This window comes from Lissotriton vulgaris, chromosome 3_1, assembly GCF_964263255.1.
Source record: "Lissotriton vulgaris chromosome 3_1, aLisVul1.2, whole genome shotgun sequence".
Lineage (NCBI taxonomy): Eukaryota > Metazoa > Chordata > Amphibia > Caudata > Salamandridae > Lissotriton > Lissotriton vulgaris.
The window spans coordinates 1,981,170,197-1,981,193,835 of record NC_141689.1 but is presented as its reverse complement, the minus strand read 5'-3'; the positions used below and the strand labels follow the sequence as shown (position 1 = coordinate 1,981,193,835).

At 44.0% G+C, this 23,639-nt stretch overlaps 1 protein-coding gene across 1 annotated transcript in view; it reads right to left on the bottom strand.

The window, feature by feature from the left end:
- LOC147728700 (endonuclease 8-like 3) overlaps positions 1-7,567 on the bottom strand; it is a 99,945-nt gene extending 92,378 nt beyond the window's left edge. The window contains exon 1 of the mRNA XM_086963843.1: positions 7,460-7,567. Coding sequence (XP_086819969.1) covers positions 7,460-7,567 — 108 coding nt within the window. The remainder of the gene's footprint in view (positions 1-7,459) is intronic.
- Positions 7,568-23,639: the final 16,072 nt, after the last annotated feature.

Sequence of the window (23,639 nt, the reverse complement as noted above, 5' to 3'; positions counted from 1 at the left end):
CGATGTATAAGAATTGAGAACGTTTGTGAGAAGGGGGGGCCCATAGAGACATATTATCCTTAAATATGACAATTGGATTCCATCGGGCCTGGGAGCTTTGGAGTTTGCACTTTCCAGTATGGCCTGTTCTATTTCTGGAAGTGTGAAATATGTGTGAAGTGGAAATGTGTCTGTCAGAGTTCTCCGAGAGTCATTCTCATGTAAGCTCCTTGGACCGAGGTTATGTGGTTCAATCAGCTCATCTAGTTTGTATAACTCTGTGAAATGATTGATCCAAACGTCCTCTGTGATGGTAATTTCTAGGAGATCTGACGTCCTCTCCTTAAAAAAGGGTGCATTCACTTCCCTCCAAAAAGCCGTATTATCCCTTAAAGTGCTAGCTTTTAGTAATGCCTCCCAAGCTGCATCTTTAAGTTCCCTTTTTCTTTTCATGATTGACTGTTTGTATGCCAATCGAGCTATTCTAATTTCTGTTTGGTTTTTTGGTAATTTTTTTAGTGCATCTCTGAGGATATTATGGGCTTTTGAGCATTCGGAGTTAAACCAACCTATACTCTTGACCCAGGAGTTTTCTTTTTGTTTCCTGGTGAGGTTTTTCTCAATTGTAATCGCTATTTTTCCAAAGGCGGTTTTTACTGCACATGGATTCGAGGGATATTCAAGACAGGTCACAAAAAGGTGAAGGTCTTCCGTGATCAAATCTTTCAAAAAGGTATTTGTATTTACTTTAGACCATTTTATGGAATAGCCGTTTGTACCTGCCAGGGAGATTGGGTGACAAACTCTTTCCGTTATATCCGATGACTGGCTAATACTAGGGCCAACATAGAATTTAGCACTGATCGGATAATGATCACACATAACTATATCCTCTCTTTTAAATTCCATAGCATCCCTATAATGGCTATTTGACATCAGTATAAAATCTACTGTGGAAAATGACCCCCTTTCATGAAATGTAGGTTGGAAATCGGTCATTGGCTCGGTTAACTCATTGAAAAAACCTAAGTCCCATTCATGTATCAGTTTATTCATTAGGTTTCCAATATGGGTATGCTCAAAGTGGGTAGTGAATTCGCCATTAAGGCTTCTTATATCACAGACGCTTGATCCACTGTAGGGTCATAAATGACAGTTAAAATCGCCCATCACTATGGCACATCTTTCTGATTTGTCCCTTCCAATTCCCCTCTTCAGGGCATTTGACAATTCGTCTATAAATTCTGCTTGCTCGTCCCTCACTATATTATTATATAGATTAATTAGGAGGAAGCTAGGGGCCCCTTTCCCCTTCACTAAGAATACCTGCATTGAGTATCCGATTTTTTTATTCTTAAATCTATCTTGAGGTAAATCTATTCTCTCTAATGTTATGTTAGCCCTGTTTGAGGCGTATAGGCAGAGACCACCTGAACACCTGCCCTTGCTGGTCTGGATAGCCGGAGTAAAGTTGGTACTGAAACCGTCTATATTAGTAGGTTCCAGGTCCCAACATTCCTGAAGAGATATTATGTGAAAGTTATTAATCAAGTTCAAGAAGGTTGGGTCTACCGCTTTTTTAGAGAGTCCCGCAATATTCCATGTTACAATGGATATATTTTGCCTTGAGTTATTTCGATTTACCTGCAATAGTCTTGACCCTACTTTGGGATGAGTTGGAATCCCATCTCTTACTGCTCTAGCACCCTGAGCTAGGGACTTGTCTCGAGTACCTTTCGGTAAAGGTTCATCATCTCCCCTATTACTAGGTAGGTTATTAATCCTCCTGAGAATATCATTTGTTGATAGATGCAGTCTAGAAGATATTTGCTCATTATACGAAACATTATTATTTTTCCCTAATTTTTGATTAACCAAGTGATGGATCATTTCATTTATTTGGGTATGAGGTTCCCTGGGGGCTATGGGGGACCTGGGATATGCGAGTTCGAACTCCATGGTTCTTGGAGTTGGTGGTGGTCAATCTACCATTTCTAAAGAAGAGAAACGGTTACTAGTTGGTATTCCCCTCCATCCTTCCATATAGGGTTGCTCTCTTCTTGGGTTCCAGGGCCATGCCTCCCAATCCCTTCTCCTGTTTCGGGGGTCTATTTGAGTCCAATTCCAATCGGGTCGTTGGTTCCAGTTATATGATGGTTCTTGGTCATAGTTATACATTGGAGGGTAGAAGAAGAACAGACAATTAGTGTCAATACCTCCTTTTTTCTCCAGTGTTGACCACGAGCAAATGTATCCAACTGTGCCTGGATCATCAAAATTTATAATGACACAATCCCCCTGTTTTTTTCTTTGTTTCCCCAATCCAGGAAACCCTACGTACCATTGAGAATCCACTGTTACAATTGGGGGGGGGAGAGGTCTATTTATACTAAGCCATTGCTGCACTTTGTTTGTTAAAGACCAGGTGGATTCTCTCGTATTTTCGGGGAGTTCTGGGACCCCGTGAGGATCACAGTGAAGGGACTTGCCTCTGGGGGAAGATTAATGGGCCGCCTAAACCTCCCTCCCTTTTTGTTGTCACCCTTCTGTTGTATAACTGGAGTCTTAGGTGGCAATGTCTTTGGTTTGTCTGTTTCGGTTGGTCCTCTAGGTGTGTCCTGAATTATCTGTGTCGAATCCTGAATCACTTTTGATTTTACTTGTGGATTAGGCGTGGTTGTAGAGCTTTTAGCTAGTGGTGTTGGCCCTAGGGGTTTCTGTGCGGTATTAACTTTAGTACCACTCATCTTGGTGACTCAATGTATTTTGTTCAGTCTGATTATTTAAGTGGGTGGTGAGCTTAGCTATTTGTTTTTCAATGTTCGCTCCATTGGAAGTAAGTGCATCTTAATCTGCTCCCCAATACTAACCATCAGTTGTTTGTTCGGTTTAATTATAGTACTCGCACCCTCCCCCCTGTCTGACACATCTAGAATTAATGGTGATGGAGAAAGGTCAACTATAGGTGCAAGCGTGGAATTTACAACATTGTGTTTAGGAGGCGGCTGTCGAGCTTTTTTGTTCTTTTTAGAGGCTTTAGCGTGCTGATGTTTATGCTCCTTCTTGCTCCTGGCATTTTTTTGTTTTGGGATAGCTCCCTCCCTCTTCCCCTTTTCATGGTTATTCAAAGATTCTATTTGGGTTGGGGACACAATTTGGGTAGGACTCATGACCAGGACCGGAGTTTTTTCTAGGTCTTCCCTTGTCTCAGACTCCAATGATAGTTGTGAAGTAGATAAATCTACATTATTAGGGATGGTATGAATATCAGCAGGGACTTCAAGCAGTAATGGGGCAATTGCTCCTGGCTGTATGGGAGTTGTAGCTAGAGCCAATAGGCCCATTGAGGACCATCGCGCTATAGCCAGATCCTGTGATACCCTTCTTTCTAAGAGAATGATGCCCTGATCGATTGCCTCATTTGCCCTTGTAATAAATTGGTCAATCGGTCCGGTGATCTGACCTAGCCCCTGGGCCGTCTTGCTCCTGCTTCCCCTTGTGCTCATGATTTAGAATGAATATCAACAATTATAACACAGGTAGCAGTAATAAGAAGCCCTGTAATCAAGCGGAAATAAAATATATATTTTGCAGATACGAAAAGCAGTGTCTCGGGGGCAAAATGTTAGAGGAGGGGCCCAGTCGTCTTACCCGTCTTTAACGGGCTTAAACGGGCCCGCCCTTGGCCCGGCATCTCGCTCGCGTCCCGCGAGACGGGTCTGGTGACGTTTTTAAGCGCCTCCTGGCGCTTCCCGGTGACACGGAACACCGCAAGGGCTGCTGGATAGTGAAGTCCGCCCTTCGCCGGTCTCCTCTCGGCGGCCCTGCTCTGGGTGACATTTGAGCAGTCGGGCAGCGGGAGACAGGCGGGCGGGTCCGCGGTAGGTTCTCATGGTCAGCGGAGGGTTCGTGGTCAAAAAGAAACTGCAGGCAGCAGCACGGTCACGGAAAGTTCCCCCACTCGATGGGTCTGGTGACGTTTTTAAGCGCCTCCTGGCGCTTCCCGGTGACGCGGAACACCGCAAGGGCTGCTGGATAGTGAAGTCCGCCCCTCGCCGGTCTCCTCTCGGCGGCCCCGCTCTGGGTGGCAGTTGAGCAGTCTGGCAGCGGGAGACAGGCGGGCGGGTCCGCAGTAGGTTCTCAGGGTCAGCAGAGGGTTTGTGGTCAAAAAGAAACTGCAGGCAGCAGCACGGTCACGGCAAGTTCCCCCACTCGATGGGTTGGTGACGTTTTTAAGCGCCTAATGGCGCTTACCGGTGACGCGGAACACCGCAAGGGCTGCTGGATAGTGAAGTCCGCCCCTCGCCGGTCTCCTCACGGCGGCCCCGCTCTGGGTGGCAGGTGAGCATTCGGGCAGCGGGAGACAGGCGGGCGGGTCCGCTGTAGGTTCTCAGGGTCAGCAGAGGGTTCGTGGTCAAAAAGAAACTGCAGGCAGCAGCACGGTCACGGAAAGTTCTGTCACCCAATCCAATGTGGCTTTAAAATCTATGAAACATAGATGCCGTTTTTTTAAGCGCTTACATTTGTCAGCAATTGTTGTTACAGCTAAAATGCTGATGGTAGTTTCGTTTTTTTTCCGAAACCTGTCTGATTGAGGAACCAGATGTTGGTGTTTGACCCCTCAACTAGATCTTCCAGGATTAGTGAAGCATAATAGTTGGCTTCTGAGTCAATGAGCGCAATTAACTTGTAATTTGCCGGGTTAGATCGTCCCCACCCTTGAAGATCAGGTTTATTAATTAGCTACCATGGCCAGACTGGGAACAGAAGCCAGACCTGGCAATTCTGCTAATCCAGCACCAGGGTGGGTAGGGGGAAAGTGGTGTGAGCTACAGAGAAGGGCCAGCCTGAGGCGGAAGGGAAGGTTTGCTAATGTCAAGCACCGCTGCCGCTTTTGTTACAGGGCACCGATATTGCAGCACTGCTGCTAAACTGGCCCCCCAGTAAGAAAACTGGCCCCCACAGGTCACAAACCAGTCCCCACCCTTCCGGCCCACCGGGAAAAAACCCAGTGCCCGCTATGACCAGTCAGGCCATGTTAGCGACCTTGTCCAGCTGCTGGGGATTACACCTATTGCCTCCACCTCGTTGTATAACGCCATTAGCGGGGTAGCCTAGTAGTCCGGTCTTACTGCCTGGCACCCCATCTCCTCGTCCTGTCATAATTACCTTTGCCACCATTGCCGTTGAGAAGTGTTTGTTCGCTGGTACAGGGGACTGAAGTGACATCCTACATGTTTTGAATGTAAGCTGGTCATTTACATCATCTGCCCCAGCATCATTACTTTGCTCTTGCTCTGAAGGGCCATTTTGTTCAGCAAAGGTCTTTATCAATACTTAGAGGAAGACATCAGGTGTGGGGGGGGTGGGCGCCCAGCCTTTTATTGTTTTCCGACAATGCACCACCCCAATATTGACCACACAATGTGCTCACTGGCCACCTTAGACACTGAGGCGGCGCTTTTGATTGGCCCACCCTTCTATCACATTGTTTACTTTCCTGAGAGCACAAAAATGATGTGCTCCTGTAGGTGATTACTAAAGCAATGTGTGAAAGCAGGAACAGTAGTTTTGTTCAACTCTGAACTTGAGTAATAGTTGAGTGCAGAGATGACGAGTTAAAGGAGGTTATGTTTAACTCGGAATTCCAGCGGCTGTAGGCTATTAGATGTAAAGCAGGTACAGCAGTTATTTTCAACTATGAACTTTAATAGCAACAACACCATGGAACAATTATTAATGGCCCAACACACTCAAGGCCCTCTAATCAATATCTATTTTTTTGCTCTTCTTTTTCTGTGTGGAGGATCTAGAGCCAGGGTCAACTACACCTATCATTTGAATGAAATGTGAAATGTGAAACGTGAGAAGTGTATCCTCTAAGAATTTCATATTTGGTTCACCCTAAAGTTAAGACGATGTTGGTATGGAGTCGACTACTGAAATACAAATTCATTCATGCAGGAACGTGATCCGGGTTCTGTGTTTTTATTGTTGTTCGAGAATAACAGTGTTATAGCCAACACGTGTTTTGCCCTATAAAGGCATTCAAAGCTAAGGGCTTTTTCAAAGCTGTGATCTCCACAAGTAAATTCAATAACAAGAATAAGTTAACTGTAGTCACAATGAGTACGTAAATGTTCTCCTCCAATCAGCCTCTATGGTCTTCTTAATAAAACCACAACTCCATGACTGCCCTTTTTCCATGTGCTCTCTTACCCCGCACAAACTGAGTGACACAACATAGCGCCTAGGAAGTGATGGCTCTGCACAAGACAGGAAGGCCAAGTGACTCAACAGGTGGACATTGTAATCGATAGCCCTGCTTCAAACACACTTCGCATGCATCATACCTGAAGGACCAATTTGGAAATGTGGTGGCCCTAGTGTCAGCCAGTTTGCACCTTAATTAGCCGGTAGTTGAAAGCTGCACTTGTGGAATGCTTACCAGGGAACAGTTTATTAACAGTCAGAATGCATGATTATATTTTATTTGGTACTTGGCCTCACTGCTGAAATTAACACTTATCTAGCTGTGATGTACACTTTTAGTTTCACCAGTATTTAATTGCAGAATCCATTTTTTGAGGTTGTGCAACTTTTTTGTGTTTAAGTTTTATACAGTTTTAAAACAGTATGTGGTGTACTGATAAAAAATAAAATACATCTGGTATTAGTCAGGGCCGGGCATTGGTAATGTACTTCTTCAGACTTGTAGTCTTGTTTATTCTATTATAAAACAGGAATGCAAGTCACAGAATTCAAAGGAAAACGAGTGTAGTGGCACATCATGCATAAGCCAGGGAAACTGGGCAGCTATGTATCCCCCCAGGCATTTCCCCACCGCCTAATTTCTGAAACTGCAGTAATTGTTTCCAGACCACACAGGTCAGTCTCCCCAATAATCCTATATTTATCGTGCTCACTCATAAAGCTCTGACTGCCCACAATACTCAGTATATACTAAAGTGTTTTCCAGAAGGAGGGCAACAGCTTATCCATTAATGAGTAAACCAAAAAAGAAAAAAAGTATCCAAGCTTCTATTATTGATGGCTGTAATCACTTTTGATCCAAGTGTTTTTGTGTAAAGTCTTTATTTCTCTTTTTTTTCTCTCAATCTCCAAATGCTTTTAGAACGCAGACCCAGTCCCCGACCCCTTCACGCAGCAAAATAACCACAGCGTGTGGGAAACATACATTAACTGCCACTTCAATGCTGCGATTCTGCTACAGTCATTGGAGAGGATGTGGCGTAAGGACCAGAGCTGCCGAGTATAGAACTGGGGAACTAGGTTAGTGTCTCGGTGTTCTCTCAACCTGTGATTCTGGACAAATCACTTAATCTCCCCGTGCCTACCAAACACGAATGTGTCCTTATATCATGTAATGGTGCTCGTGTTAAGAGCTCCAATACCTTCGGGTCGAGTCGCGCTATATAAAACTGAAAAGAAACTAATCATGTGCAGGACAACAGCTCACCTGTGCGGCAGAGACCGCGCTCCCCCGAACCTCTCGCACAGCCTGTCCCTTCTGCACCCTCGCCCGGATCTTCTCCCCGTTAAGAGTACAGCCGGGTCCCTCAACCATTTTTATTCCCCCAGGGGCCGGAGCGCTAAAATCAAGAAGGAGAGAGAGAACAAGTTATATAAATGCTGGGCGGGGTAGAGATACGGAGGGGGCAGGGGGTTAGTCTACACACACACTGTACCTGCTGTGTTGTCTTGTCCCACAGTCACTGATCAATGTTTGAAATGTGGCGGCCTGGGGTAAGCACCTCCCTTTGTGGGAGGAGCAAATGACGAGGGTACAAACAGCTCCGCTCCAGAGAAGTAAAACATGCCCGGGCAGGGTTCCTCGATGAGATCTGTCTCGTTAGTTTAGCGGCTAAAAATCACTGCTATATAAGCAGTGAGTGTATACATAAAGAAACTATAAAGAGCTCACGAGTCCTTTTCAAGCCAGTGTTCACTCATTATGTTACTTTAACGCATATAGTAGTAGCTCACAGAGAGTATAGACTCGCTTAATCTTCGCTTGAAATTGCTATTGTTGAAAAAAGGCAGAAAGAGTCGCTGCTGGCACACGCTGTGCAACGATTCGTATTTCTCTTTTCTTCACTTCCTGCATTTAGCTCTTTGCGTGTTATTATTCTGTTTCGCTTGTTTTGTTTTTAGGGTTCCGCCATGTTTAGTTTTATCCAGTTATGGGTATTTTATGTTGCTGCTCCGGAAACGCGCGAACAGACAGAAGTAGTAGATTTTTGACAGATCCACTTTTCTTGCTGAACGAGTGTTATTGTTGTAGCCATATTGCAACAGGTGTTGTGTAATATATGGTATCCCCTGGTATGGGGTATCCCCTGCACTTAGGCTTTCTTCGGAGAATAAACTCAGCCCGGGCAGAATCAGACAGAAGCAGTCAATCTCTGCTCGGGCTGAGTGCGGGGACGTACGATTTCACTGGATACGAAACGGAGCTGTAGCTATTATTTACTTACGTTTCTTTAATGTAGGAGTCAATGCTGCACATGAAGAGACGGGAAGCAATTAATTACGCGACGTTTCTTTATTAAAAGATTCAATGCTGCACATGATGAAGAGACAGACAGGACGCAAATCTTGAGTAGAACAAAGAAAGAAACGTGAAATAAATAAACAAGTATTTACAATCAGACCCCCTAGGATATTGGGTCCCCAGGGGCACTTGGCAAAGCCAATGTCCCCCTGGGGAATTTCGCGCAAGGGATGACCTCACGCGGCCTGATTGGGTGGTGGGAGGGGCTAGGTCCAAGTGAAGGGAGGGGAGGGAGGGTTTGACGTCACTCTGAGCGAGTGAGAGGAGCGGTGGTGTCGTGTTTGACAGGAGCAGCTGTGAGGTAATCCTGTCAGCGCTGTCACACGTTCTGTGAGCTGTTTTTCAACAATTTTCCTGTCAGTACTTGAAGAATGGCGGCTGAGGATATTGCCATAGAGGCAGTTGGAGCATTGATGGCTGTGGGACGGAGTGATTTGCTGAGACCTGGCGCTGTGGTAGATACCTCAGTGGTGGTGAAGCGTCCTCGTCGCCAGCAGCGGAGGGAGTGTCGAGAGCTGTGGCCGCCTGTCAGCCTGTTCACAGTAATGTTTCTGAGGTGGAAGGTGGCGCGAAGGTGCCGGCAGCGAGAGCCAGGAGAGCGCGTTCTGTGAGCAGAGGAGGTCGGGGTAAGAAACTTCCACCCCTGCGCTCGTCTTCGGCCCCAAGTGCGTTGCGGGAGGGCCGTAAGTTGGTCACTACACCGACCAGACGACGGGCCGGCAGGCGCGGAGGCAGTGCCGGTGGTGTTTTTGACATGCGCGTGTCGGATTTCCAGCTGGCTGAAGGAGATGCTGACAGGGCTTTCGAGGAACATATGGCCACAGTGTCACAGGAGTCTGGAGGGGCCCGGTCACGACCCGGCATGAAAGTTTCGTCAGACATGCTCAAGAGGTCAGACGGCCCGTCGGCGAGCGGCAAGAGAATTGAAATAGCACCGAAATTAGATGCTGACAGGCAGAGACAGACTTTGGTGGACTATTCCAGCGATAGAGAGTCCGAAGAATATGCTCTGTCAGGAGTTGATGAAGGCGACGATGGCAGGTGCGATTCACCTGATGTCGAGGAGCAGCTCCAACGGGATGAGTTTATGGACTGCCAAGACATTATTGTCCCTCAGTCTAGAGGCCCCCCTAAGCAATTTCTTGATGAAAATGTTCACGTCAATGTCACATATGATTCTCAATTTCCACAGGATCAGCAGCTGAGGGGGGGTGTGATGTGGCAGCCTCGAGTTAGGCAATTCAGGAGCGGGAGGTGGGGGGACATGGGTGGCAGGGGTGGGGGCACGCAAATGAAGGAGGCCGCTGCATTGTTTCCAAACGCCAGGCCTCCGCCTGGGCGTCCTGAGGTAGCTTTTGACGTGGGGTCTGCGACTACGCAAGGCCAATGGGTGTGGGTGGAGCACACGGAGCTGCCAGTGCCAAAAAGGTCTGGCACCTCGGCTTCACGAACAGCGGGTAAGTATGTCATAGGTCCTTGCTCGAGCGGCGAGTACCTCACGGGGGCTGCTGGTCTAGTGACGGATGAGCAGTTCTTTTTATCTCAGTCAGCGCTGCAGAGCGCGGTAATTGGGGGAGGGGTTAGTTCAAGAAGCGGATCTGGTGCGAATTTCATACCTGCGACTGGGCGCTTTTCACGGAGGCCTGAGTCAGAGGTTCAAAGTCGGTTTATTAACTTAGCGTCTGGCACTAGGCCGGGTACAAGTTTTGCTATATCGGAAAATGACAAACATTTTGATGGTGATGAGGGTGAATCCGATAAAGAAAATGAGTATTATTCAAGAGGTGGATTGTCTCATGAAGGCAGGGAGGGGGATGGGAGGGGGGTGAGACGAATAACTTCTGCCAGTGTGTTTCAGAGTTCTGGAGCGGTTCTCTCACCGGCACGTGGGCAGATTGGACATCATCAGCGTGATGGTCTGGAAGACTTTCGTCAACGGGCGGCGCAGTTACCAGCAGGTAAGACAGACTGGTGGGCTGCTTGGACACGGCCGTTGGCAGGTGGTACAGGTGTGGCGCCTGCTGAGGGTGGGCATGAGTTGGCGGTTGGGGGTGAAGGTTTGTGGTCGAAACATGGGGAATGCCTACAGTCTATGACAGGGCAAGGGGGGAGGACGGATAAAGAAGGGGGGTGCCCCAGGTCATCGGTGACTAGTTCAGTGCAGAGTGAGACTCCGAGAGTAAGTGGTGCGAAACTGCCTTATATGGGGGTGTCGATGCCTTTGGGTATACATTTCGATTTACAAAAGGGGGGTGGTGATGAACAGAGTGTCTGAATTGAGCAGACCACTCTTACCCAGTCCAAAGATCAGGGCTTGATCCATCACCGTTATTTATCTCACTGCCCCATCCCAGCTCAGAACCTGGCTATATGCAAATCAGTCTGTCCCTGGCCCAGTGCATCATGGGAACAGGGCAGACTAAACTACCAAGCCAATTCTTTACCAGAAAGGAGACAAGCTACCGGGGACCGGTTTCTGGCATTTCAGCCTCTTCGGCCCGGCTTGCTTGAATCCTGATGGAGCAGTGAGAAAGGGACTCATGTCTGAGTATACCCTGCCACACCTATAGTGGCCAAAATCGATTTACAAAAGGGGGTGGTGATGAACAGAGTGTCTGAATTGAGCAGACCACTCTTACCCAGTCCAAAGATCAGGGCTTGATCCATCACCGTTATTTATCTCACTGCCCCATCCCAGCTCAGAACCTGGCTATATGCAAATCAGTCTGTCCCTGGCCCAGTGCATCATGGGAACAGGGCAGACTAAACTACCAAGCCAATTCTTTACCAGAAAGGAGACAAGCTACCGGGGACCGGTTTCTGGCATTTCAGCCTCTTCGGCCCGGCTTGCTTGAATCCTGATGGAGCAGTGAGAAAGGGACTCATGTCTGAGTATACCCTGCCACACCTATAGTGGCCAAAATCGATTTACAAAAGGGGGTGGTGATGAACAGAGTGTCTGAATTGAGCAGACCACTCTTACCCAGTCCTAAGTAGGTCTCGAGCGCAAGGACTAGAGCGCTGACATATGGTGGAGCTTTGAAAATGGTGCCGGCAACCCCGTCAGCTCTCCGAAACAAGCGGCAATCAGCCATGTCGGAACGGAGCTAGGGGAGCAGCGATCAGGTAGGGCAGCTCAAAAAGAATAAAAAAACAAAGCACAATTTAAAAATTAAGTAAGTGCAGACAAGCCAGCCACAGTGCACTCACAACTAGCTCAAACCCACTGCCACCGGGTTGTATTGCGTTTGCTGCGCGTGCACATGGGGGGTGCCTTAAGTAGGTCTCGAGTGCAAGGACTAGAGCACTGACCTATGGTGGAGCTTTGAAAATGGTGCCGGCAACCCGTCAGCCCTCCGAAACAAGCGGCACTCAGCCGTGTCGGAACGGGGCTAGGGAAGCAGCGATCAGGTAGCGCAGCTCAAAAAGAATTAAAAAATAAACCACTATTTAAAAATTACGTAAGTGCAGAAAAGCCAGTAACAGCGCGCTCACAGCTAGCTCAAACCCACTGCCACTGGGTTGAATTGCGGGGCCAACCGGCTTTGTTTGCGAGAGCCAGTGCTCTTTTAGTAAGACACCTTCAAGTTGGGCATGCCTTAGGGCCAATATATCGATCTGGGGTTTCCAGCTTAGCTTCTTTTCCAGGGTGACCCCCATGTACGTGAAGGTATTGGTTTGTTCCAGCTGAGCATTTTCCATGTATACACTTCCTTTCATCTCTTTTCGTTGATGTAAAACCATATAGTCTTTTTTATCTACATTAACTACAAGCTCATGGTCACTGCAGAAGACCTTAAATCTGCCTAGAGATCCTTGCAAACCTTTCTGTGTTTTAGATTAAATAAAGGTATCATCGGCAAACATGAAAAGGGGTACCTTCGTGCCAGCAAGTGTGGGTGCATCTGTGGGATATGTAGAAAAATAATTAACTACCTTATTAATAAACAATGTTAAAAAGGTGGGGGCAAGGACGCACCTTTGATGGACCACTTTTGTTACCGGGAACCTTTCTGTGATCTTTCCCTGAGAGCCCCAACGGACCTGTGCATAGTTGGACTCGTGCAATTTGACAATTAAAGCAACGAGTTCTGGTGGCATCCCTGATTCCTTCAAGGCATCCCATAGCTTATTACTGGGGACCAAGTCGAACACAGATTTAAGATCTATGAATGCTGCATACAAGGTGCAGTATGCCATTAGAGCAGCATAAATCTAAAAACCTGGTCGATAGTGCAGACATGCGAATGGAAACCAGTCTGGAGAGTTGATAGAATATCGTGTTCCCAAATCCATGTTTGAGTTCGACTCAGTAAAACCTGGTCATGATTTGTTTAATCAAGTGTATTAGGCTTATAGGCCTGTAGTTGCTTGGGCATGTACGATCCCCCTTTTTATAAATTGGTATGATTTCTGCACCTCCCCAGGAATCTGGAATGGGAGCCCCACTGGCTATTGCATTTACTAGTATATGGATATACTTGAGCCAATTAGCTCTATTGTGCCTAAATAGGTCGGCAGGGATGCAATCCGGAGCAGGAGCTCTACCTTTTGGAATCGCATCCAGGGTGATTTCAACCTCTCCAATCCCAAAGGTCACAAAGGTATCAGATTCTGATGTAGGCTGATGGTTTAAGTTATCAGGTGTAGCGGCAAATTGGGCCTCAAAAAATGAAAACCACTGTTCAGGTGCTGCATAATTGTCCAGTGCTTGACTGGGTTTCCCACTGCCCCATTTTACCGTCATGCTTTTGTCCTTGCTCGCAAGCAGAAGATCATTCCATCGTTTTTTCATCTGACTCCTTTTTAGCTATGTTTTGAGTTTCTTTGGACAATTTCCAAGCCAATTTTATTTTCTCGATTGATTTAGTTTTATAGCTTGGGACAGATTCTTGTACGCCATTCTACAGTCATTGTTGTACCAATTGGGTGACTTTAAGTTGTCTCTGCTACCAGTATTTTTTTGGCTTAATAAAAAAGCATTTAAGCTTGTTGAACAGTTCTTTATGAGCCTGTATAATAGCACCATTTTTATTTTTCTGGGCATTTATGTTGGAGATAGCTAATAAAGTATTCACTACCTCTGGCTTCATCTGCTCTAGAATCGTCTCCTTTTCAATTAGCATCGCCCACTTCACCCTGCGCAAGTAATTTGTTGGAGTTACGTCTCCAGTCACCCTCTCAATTAACTGTGACTGTGGGTTTAACCCCTGTATCTGCAGTGTTAGCAATAGTGGGTTGTGGTCACTCTCACTTCTTTCTTGTACCATCATATCTAAGAGGCAAGACCACAGCTCCAGGTTAATTAAGAAATAATCAATTCTGCTGCTTCTTATCCCATTATTGAAAGTGTGCAGGCCCTTACAATCTGATGTTGTCCTCCCATTTACAGCCCTAACACGGCTTTCCATGCACAGACACTTTAGTTGAAGTGCTGCCTCTGTACATTTTTTTATCGGGGTCAAAGAGAGGGATGGAATGCCCCATTGAGAATCCTCTTCGCTACTTAGGCTTCCATCTTTGTGGTCAAGAGGCTCGAATGTTCAATTAAAATCCCCTTCTATGACCAAGTTGTGTTTGTCCCTATGTTTCTCTATGAAGGGTTCCAGTAGGGAGGCTGTGCTAGAGAGCTTCCCGCCCACCATCCCTCTGGTATATATATTAATCAGTATTGTATTTGGACCATGTTTAAACCATAAAATATTGGCCAAAATATTGGGGCTGTCTGTTGTTAACTCTTTAACCCTAACACCAGTTGGTGCCATACCCAAAGGGTAAGCCCACCAGAGAGCCTCCCTTTGTGACCAATAATTGAAGGTTTGGTAAAGTTTAGATACCCTGGATGGAAAATGGGACTCTGTGACCATGTCTCCTGAAAAGCCCATATGTCTTGACCCTCTATAAACAATGACCATTCGGCCGACGCTGTCTTAGTTTGGAGTCCCGCTATGTTCCAAGAAGCAAAGGCCAATATGAGGTTGGACAATTCAGAGCTTATAGTATGGGCAACTTCCTGATTGTCAGTTCCCAGGTCATTTGGCATGTAGGTGGATTCCTTCCCCATGGCTGCCGCAACCTCAAGCGCCGGCTTGGGGGTATAATCTGTAAACATCAATCAATGTTATCCAAATCTGAGCCCTCATTGCTTATTGAGAATGTTTTGGAGCAATTGTTGCTGTTGGTTGGTGCAGGAGGATTATATTTGATCCTAATGTTACTTGGGATCAAAGGGGATGTTCTTAGGTCAAATGGCACTAAGTTTTCTGCAAGATCCTCTGATTTTAAATTGAGGCATATATAGTCTGTGTTAAGGCCAGGAGTCACACATCTTTTGGCTGACAATATGTGTTCTCCTATTACAGACCTACACTTCCTTGTATGGCGTGGCCAATGGATGCTCTTGTTGATCAAAGATTGTTCATCTTCCCCACAGGGTTTGGATGGAATTCTGGGGATGTTGGTCAGAATAATTTGTGCTCTTGAGGGGCCTACCTTCAGGGAGTTAGTGAAACAGTGGTCCTTGTGTGTAGATAGCCCTGAATTTCTAGATGGATTGGGAGGTGAATTTGCTGAGCAACCAGATTCCTTTTGCTGCTGACTGGAACTATTACCATTGATGTAATTTAAATTATTTTCTGGGTTTGTTCTTTTGTTGGTTGGCTGATGCCTTCCATTAGTAATTGAATGAGAACTTGTTTTAGGGGCAGCACGTGCCTCTGTATGTCTTCTACCCATTCCTCCTATATTGTCCAAATAGGACTTAGTTCGTACTTGAGTAACTACTGCACTTTGACCAGTGTACACGCTGTTGATCCAGGTGGTGAGAACCCTTTACTGATGCCTCTAACGTCCCAAGCACACAAAAAACAGTACCTTAAGTTCATTCAAGTTGGTTGTGTTCTGTGGCAGATGTTACAGGGTTGGCCCTGCCCCGCCTCTTCCTGGCAGTGACAGGCAAGGAGGGGCCCGCCCCTGGCCCGGGCTTAGCCTGGGCGTGGCCCGCGGTGATGGCAGACTCCTCCCTCTGGGCAAAATAGCACCCTGGAACTTGGAGTCCCCACTGGCAGCGGTGTGGTGTCTGGTAGCAACACGTCCTGCGCTGCGGTGTTTCAAGGCGTTAATATGTGCGGCGGTGATGGCAGGCTCCTCCCTCTGGGCAAAACAGCACCCTGGGACTTGAAGTCCCCACTGGCAGCGGTGTGGTGTCTGGTAGCAGCGTGTCCCGCGCTGCATTGTTTCAAGGCGCATCTATGCATTTGGTCAATGCTGTCCTTTGGTGTCTCTCAGGAGTTGGTAGTAGCGAATGAGTGTCGCCTTGTAGGTAGTTTTGGTATCTGCATTATGGCTGGGCCTCCATTTTCTGTTTAGCTGCGTTCAGTGGCTGTTAGATTTCCAGAGGTGATTTGCATTCCAGCTGGCTTGTTTGTTGGTTCTTCTTTGTTTGTTGTTTATGATGGATGCGAGGGAGTCTGCACCGTATGTTCATCTATAAGTTGAGGTTGGTGATGTCTTTGTTGAGGTTGTTGGTGGTGTTGGGTTTGTCTGTTTTGATGATGCTGTGCCAGTCAGCCTCTGTTACTTTGCACCACTTCCGGCTGGGAAGGTTGATAATGGTGGGAGCGTTGACTCAATATGTGGTGACTAGGAAGTGTATGATGGAGTGGTCGGTCCATGTGAGTGATGAGGCAGTGTCATTTGTGATCCTGCCACTGGTGGTGAAGTTTTAAACCAGATTATGTCCTGAGATGTGTATAAGGTCTGTGATGAGCTTGGTAAGTCAAATGTTGTTGAGGCTTTTGAGGAGGGATGTTGAGCAGGGGTCCATTAGGACTTCAAGGTGAAAATTGAGATTGCCAAGTAGTATGAAGTCCTTGTAGCTGATGGTGAAGGGAGCAATTAAGTCTGTGATGAGGTTGCTTGAGTTTGTTCATGGTCCTGGTAGTTGATATACGAGGGTGCCTTTCAGGGTGCAGCTGCTGTTCATTTGTAGCCTGGAGTGTATGTGCTCTAGGAAGGGGGTATTGATGTCCATGAATGTGGTGCATTTGATGGTGTCCTTATGGATGATTCTGACTCCTCTTCCTGGATTGTGAGGGCGGACCTGACATGCAATCTTGTTACCTGTCGGGATAGCCCCAGCAATGCCCGGTGCTGACATTGGGTTGAGGCATTGGGTTGAGGCAGGTTTCCGTGAGGAAGAGGAGATTCGGTGTGCTGTTGCTGAGAGATCCCAGACCTCTGCGGTGTGTTTGCTGAGTGAGCGGGTATTGAGAAGCCTGCTTGCAAGTGGCTGTTAAAGTGCTGGTTTGCTGTTTTGTGAGGCATTTGCACAAGTGGGCAGTGAAGTTGTTGGTGCATGGGGAATGTGTGTGGGTGTGCTGCTGCAGGGCCGAGCAAGTGAAGGACCCCAGTGGTGTAGTGGTGGGGGCTGATCAGACCTGGGTTTGTGGTGCTGGGAGTGGTCCAGGCGTGGGTGGGAGCAGATGGGCCTGCCTTTAGCATGGCACACCCACTGCACACGCTCTGTACAAGGTTGCATCGCAGCTGCCAATAAGAATATAGGAGTGCGGAGACTAGCAGGCATGGGAAGAAGAGGTGGGAAGGAGACAAGCAGGAGAGCCGGTAAGGAGAGGGGAAGGCAGGAAGAGGTGCAGGAGGGGGGAGGTGAGTGCTAAGCAGAAACTGGCGCGGCTGTGGGAGCCGCAAAAAAGACTGAAAGACCGAGTGGGGGAGAGGCAGCAAAATGAGTCCGAAAAAACAGTGGATAGAGGCACAATGTGGGAATGTGGAACAAAGAGGGAGAAAAGGCACAGAAAATTAAAAGGTAGAGAAATGTGAAAAGTGGCACAGAGAGGATAAAAGTGGGGGAGAAGAGACCCAAGTATTGATACAGAAGAGAACAAACTATTCTGTTTGTTTAAATCAAAAAAAGCAAATTTGGACAAAACCCCTACATGCATCTGTCCCTGTGCTAAGAAAAAAATTGAACAAGGTAAACTTGCAGGGAAAATTTCTTCAATATTTTTCCATCTGAACCACATTTTATTAATGCATATGGTCAATGAGGAAGTTTAACTGAGCAGAAACTTTGAAAACTTTATGAATTGTAGCAATTGTGAAAGTCGCCATATTTATAGTGGTTTAAAAAAAAAACTTGGCAGCCCTCCCATCACATGCTGACTTTGTATTTGCCTTGCCCTGTGTTGAGAGCTCCACTACCTTTTGGTGCACCAGAATCTCTGACAGAATATCGAGAGACAGGATATCGACAGACAAAATATCGACACTGGAATATCGAAGGTAAGTATATCGACACCCTATATACAACATGGTAAGTACAAAAATATCGAAAATAAAATATCGATGTTAAAAATATCGTAGTTAACCCCTTAAGTGCTGCACACGTTCACCTGCCGACGGCACCACTACCTCCGTAGTGCTGCAGTCGGCCATTGAACTTAAGAACTGCACCTGCGCAATGGAACGTCCAGCACTGGAGCTGGACGTTCCATAGCAGTTAAGCGGTTAAAAATATATATTTTTTTTATTGAAAAAAGAAATATGAAGTAAATAATACTTGTATATAATTTAAAGTTATGTTAAAATATTTTAGAATGTTTAAAATGAATAAATAATACATATTTAATGTTAAACATTTAATTCAAATTAAACATACAATATGTAATATATATATAAATAATTATCATATTTATTATTCTTTTTAATTATTTTAAAATTATTAACAAATACTATAAATTACAAATACATCAACACTCATAAAATAATAACATAAATAATAAATATTTATAATTAATACATAAAAACAATGAAATATACTTTCAATATTTGAAACATTAATTTAACACAACATTATGTAACATAATAAAAATATTATAAAATACATAAATAAATATAAATTATATTGGATAGCGTAAGACTACAAATTACTATTCAAACTCCATAGGGTGCAACAGTAGGGAAAGTGTTGGATAGCGGATAGGTAAAAATTACTATTCCCACTCCAATGAGTGCAACATTAGGGAAAGCGTTGGATAGCGTAAGGGTAAACATTACTATTCCAACTCCAAAGGGTGCAACAGTAAGGAAAGTGTTGGATAGTGTAGGGGGTAAAATTACTATTCCCACTCCAGAGAGTGCAACAGTAGGGAAAGCGTTGGATAGCGGGTGGGTAAAAATTACAATTCCACTCCAAAGGGTGCAACAGTAGGGAAAGCGTTGGATAGTGTAGGGGGTAAAATTACTATTCCCACTCCAGAGAGTGCAACAGTAGGGAAAGCATTGGATAGCGGGTGGGTAAAAATTACTATTCCCACTCCAATGAGTGCAACAGTAGGGAAAGCGTTGGATAGCGTACGGGTAAAAATTACTATTCCCACTCCAGTGGTTGCAACAGTAGGCGAAGTGTTGGATAGCGGGTGGGTAAAAATTACTGTTCCCACTCCAGTGAGTGCAAAAGTAGGGAAAGCGTTGGAAAGCGTAAGAGTATACATTACTATTCCAACTCTAGTGAGTGCAACAGTAGGGAAAGCGTTGGATAGCATAAGGGAAAAAATTACTATTCCAACTCCAAAGGGTGCAACAGTAGGGAAAGCGTTAGATAGTGTAGGGAGTAAAATTACTATTCCCACTCCAGAGAGTGCAACAGTAGGGAAAGCGTTGGATAGCGGATGGGTAAAAATTATTATTCCCACTCCAGTGAGTGCAACAGTAGGAAAAGCATTGGATAGCGTACAGGTAAAAATTACTATTCCCACTCCAGTGGTTGCAACATTAGAAAAAGTGTTGGATAGTGTAGGGGGTAAAATTACTATTCCCACTCCAGTGGGTGCAACAGTAGGAAAAGTGTTGGATAGTGTAGGGGGTAAAATTACTATTCCCACTCCAGTGGGTGCAACAGTAGAGAAAGCGTTGGATAGCGGGTAGGTAAAAATGACTATTCCCACTCCAATGAGTGCAACAGTAGGGAATGCGTTGGATAGTGTAGGGGATAAACTTACTATTCCCACACCAGAGAGTGCAACAGTAGGGAAAGTGTTGGATAGCGGGTGGTTAAAAATTACTATTCCCACTCCAGTGAGTGCAATAGTAGAGAAAGCGTTGGATAGCGTACGGATAAAAATTACTATTCCCACTCCAGTAGGTGCAACAGAAGGAAAAGTGTTGGATAGTGTAGGGGGTAAAATTACTATTCCCACTCCAGTGGGTGCAACAGTAGGGAAAGCGTTGGATAGCAGGTAAGTAAAAATGACTATTCCCACTCCAATGAGTGCAACAGTAGGGAAAGTGTTGGATAGCGGGTGGGTAAAAATTACTATTCCCACTCCAGTGAGTGCAATAGTAGGGAAAACGTTGGACAGCGTACGGGTAAAAATTACTATTCCCACTCCAGTGGGTGCAACAGTAGGGAAAGCGTTGGATAGTGTAGGGGGTAAAATTACTATTCCCACTCCAGAGAGTGCAACAGTAGGGAAAGCTTTGGATAGCGTAGGGGGAAAAATTACTATTCCAACTCCAAAGGGTGCAACAGTAGGGAAAGCTTTGGATAGCGTAGGGGGAAAAATTACTATTCCAACTCCAAAGGGTACAACAGCAGGGAAAGCGTGTAATAACATAGATTGTTATTTTAACATACTTCTAAATAATGTTTATATTTGAAATATTGTATAATTATTTTTTCAAATACATCAACATCAATAAAAACAATGAATAAGAAATAAAACGAATTACATTGGAATAATTAATTGACAATAAATTAACAACGAACACCAATAATTAATATTTATTAAATATTACTCACCAAATAATAAATATTACAAAATAAATTATTTATCATAACAATAAAATATTATTTTAATTTGAATCAATATTAAAAATTAAAATACATTTTACAAATTAACATTTAAAAAAATATGTTGAGCAATTAATTAATTTTTTTTTCTAAGTATTAAAAAAGATTTACAAATTAAAAATGTTAATTAACAATTTGAAAAATAATTATCTATCAAAATAATTAATTACCAATTAATAATTATTTAATACATTAATTATCCATTACTAAAAATGTATAAATAAATAAATATTTACTATAAAATTACTTTCCACCCAATACCCCTAAGAACACACAACAAACTCAGGTACTAAAACATATCATTTAATTAAAATTAACATTAATGACCAATTAATTCATTAACTTATCAATTAAATTAATTATTTCCCAAATAATAATTACTTACAACATAAAATATACATACAAAAATATTTTATTAATTACAATTAAATATTCTTCCCACCCTAATCTCCTATAAAGCCACAACCCGCTACGGTACTAAAACATAACATTTAAATAAAATTAACATTAATTACCAATTATGTATTTAATGTATCAATTAAAATAATTAATTGCCAATTAATAATTAATTACAAATTAAATTATACTTAAATACATATTTTATTAATTACAATTAATTTACTTCCCACCCTATTCCCCTATAAACCCACAACCCGCTCCGGTACTAAAACATAACATTTAATTTAAATTAACATTATTTACCAATTATATAATTAATTAATCAATTAAATTAATTAATTGCCAATTATTAATTAATGACTGAATAAATTATACATATATAAATATTTTATTAATTACAATTAAATTACTTCCCACCCTAGTCCCCTATAAACCCACAACCCGCTCCAGTACTAAAACATATAATTTACTTATAAATACATTTATTAATATATACAATTAATACACATATAATATAAATTATTTTAAATACTTAAATAAAACATATAACACATACATAATAAAATACAAAAAATAATACAAATATCGATATTAGTGTCATCGAAATTAGTTACATCCATATATATGCTATCGATATTAATAACTTCGATAATACTTACATCGATATTAAGAATTTCGATATTACTTACCTTAGGGTCGATATTCTGTCCAACGATATTCTTGACATCGATATTCTACACCTTCAAACTTTAAAACACGATATTTTTGTAGTTCAAAATTTATAACTCGATATTTTGACTGTGTACCGGTGCACCATACATAACATATACATACATATACAATACATTTCTCTACTACTTGAAACTGTGTGACTCACTGAATTGTTTGATACACATTGATGCCCCAAAAAGAAATTAGTTAATATGGGGTGAGTAATTGCTAAATATAAAATGTGTTCTCCCTTCTGTATCTCTCTCAGGCCTCTATTAAGAGTGAGCTGATAACAAAAATGTGTTTGCTATCGTGATTTATGCGAGGTGAAACCTGCTGCAAATTGTGGGACCAAATAAAGCACACGCCATGTTTATTCACCCCAATATGGAACAGCATGAACTTTTCACATGACATTCTACAATTCAAGATGCCTTACTCATAACCAAGCGATACAAAAGGGGATGATGGACGGAGCATTTGAGAAAATCAAACACTCACCCCCAATCAACTGATCTGGGTTTAATGTATCACCATTCTTCAGCTCACTCAGCCACGCCAGTTCAGACATGGCCATATGCAAATCAGTCTGACCCTGTGTCTCATGGGAACAGTCCAGCCCGAACTGGCCATGTCTGAACTGGGGTGGCTGAGTGAGTTAAAGAATGGTGATGGATTAAACCCAGATCAGTTGACTGGTGGTGAGTGTTTGATTTGCTCAAATGCTCCGTCCATCATCCCCTTTTGTTTTGCTTTACTCATAACCATGCACAAATTGCATACCATCTAATTTGTGCACCCATTTTGTGGAGCCTTATCGTAATTGAGGCCTTAATCTTTCTTCTTCTCTTTGTGTCTTGTCTAATGTACCAGAATGAGGGCTGACACATGTCACAGAGTAGCCATTTCGTCGGTATGGGTAGGACCAGCCCCAAATTCCTCATAGAGGATGGACTAATTCCACAGACCCATGTTGAACACCAAAGCTACTCTGCTGCCTGCCCTTTGATTCAATTCTGGAGCTGCTTCTCCTTTTTCAGAGAACTTAATAAGTTGTATATTAAGTCTTGCTCCTGCAGCCCTTCCCTCTTTTCACTACCCTTGTCTCTGGTTCATGTCACCTCTGTCCTTTGCACCCAACGTCTCTTAGCCTTGCCAACCTCTCCAGACCTGACATGTCACCTATAACTGATAAAATGATAAAATACCTGTACAAATCACACAAAACGACTAATTAGTAAGCAGTAAAACATTAAAGTGCAAGATATCAGTTCATAAAAACCCTTTTTCTAAAAATTAAGACAAATGATAATTGCTGGAAAAAAGGAGTAAGTAAAGCGATAAAGCAGTTGTCAAGGGGGTTAAGGTGGTGCAGTTCAAAGTTGAAGTGTGATTGTTCCCTCCTTTCAGTATTCGGCCTTTGATTTGAGCCTAGCTATGGGCAATTGCAAGGGTTTAAAAGTGTTAATGCCCAAGTGGTGACTTCTCTAGTAGCTCTTGCATCTCCACTGGCGACTTACTCCTTACTCGCAGACCTGTTTTCAAATCTCTGAAGGAATTTCATCACAGCACAGTTCAGACTGATATCTGTAGGATCAAAACAGGCTAGCACCGCCTCCCTTCATGACCTTATAACAGGTTTCTCCCGTTCCTGCACAAATGCTCACGTAGATCCCCCATACTGGTGTGGCACAGTCATACGACATGGACGATGTTCTCCAGTTCTTGCATGCATAACCGATAAATGGCTCGCCCTGGCCTTCTTTTCCATGGGAGGAGAGCTTTAATAATGGTTATAAACCCAATCTGTACTTCTGGAAATGCACCTTGGCCCAATTGCAATAGGTTTCGACAAGGTAGCCCTGTGATTTTAACCCGGTGAAGTGTGTTCCACCTATATCTATGTTTAGACAGTTTATCTTTATCCTCAAACATTCATAACAACTGTGCGCTAGAATTGATTAGTTTGCTAAGGCCTAGAGATAAACCCCAAACATTTGTTAACCTTTGTGAACTCAATGCCTGGTTTACATAGACATGTGCAGGGCGCTCGGCCTGAGTTCAAGTTCCTGCCAGAGGTGGCTGCCCAGGGAGCCCTCTGGAGCC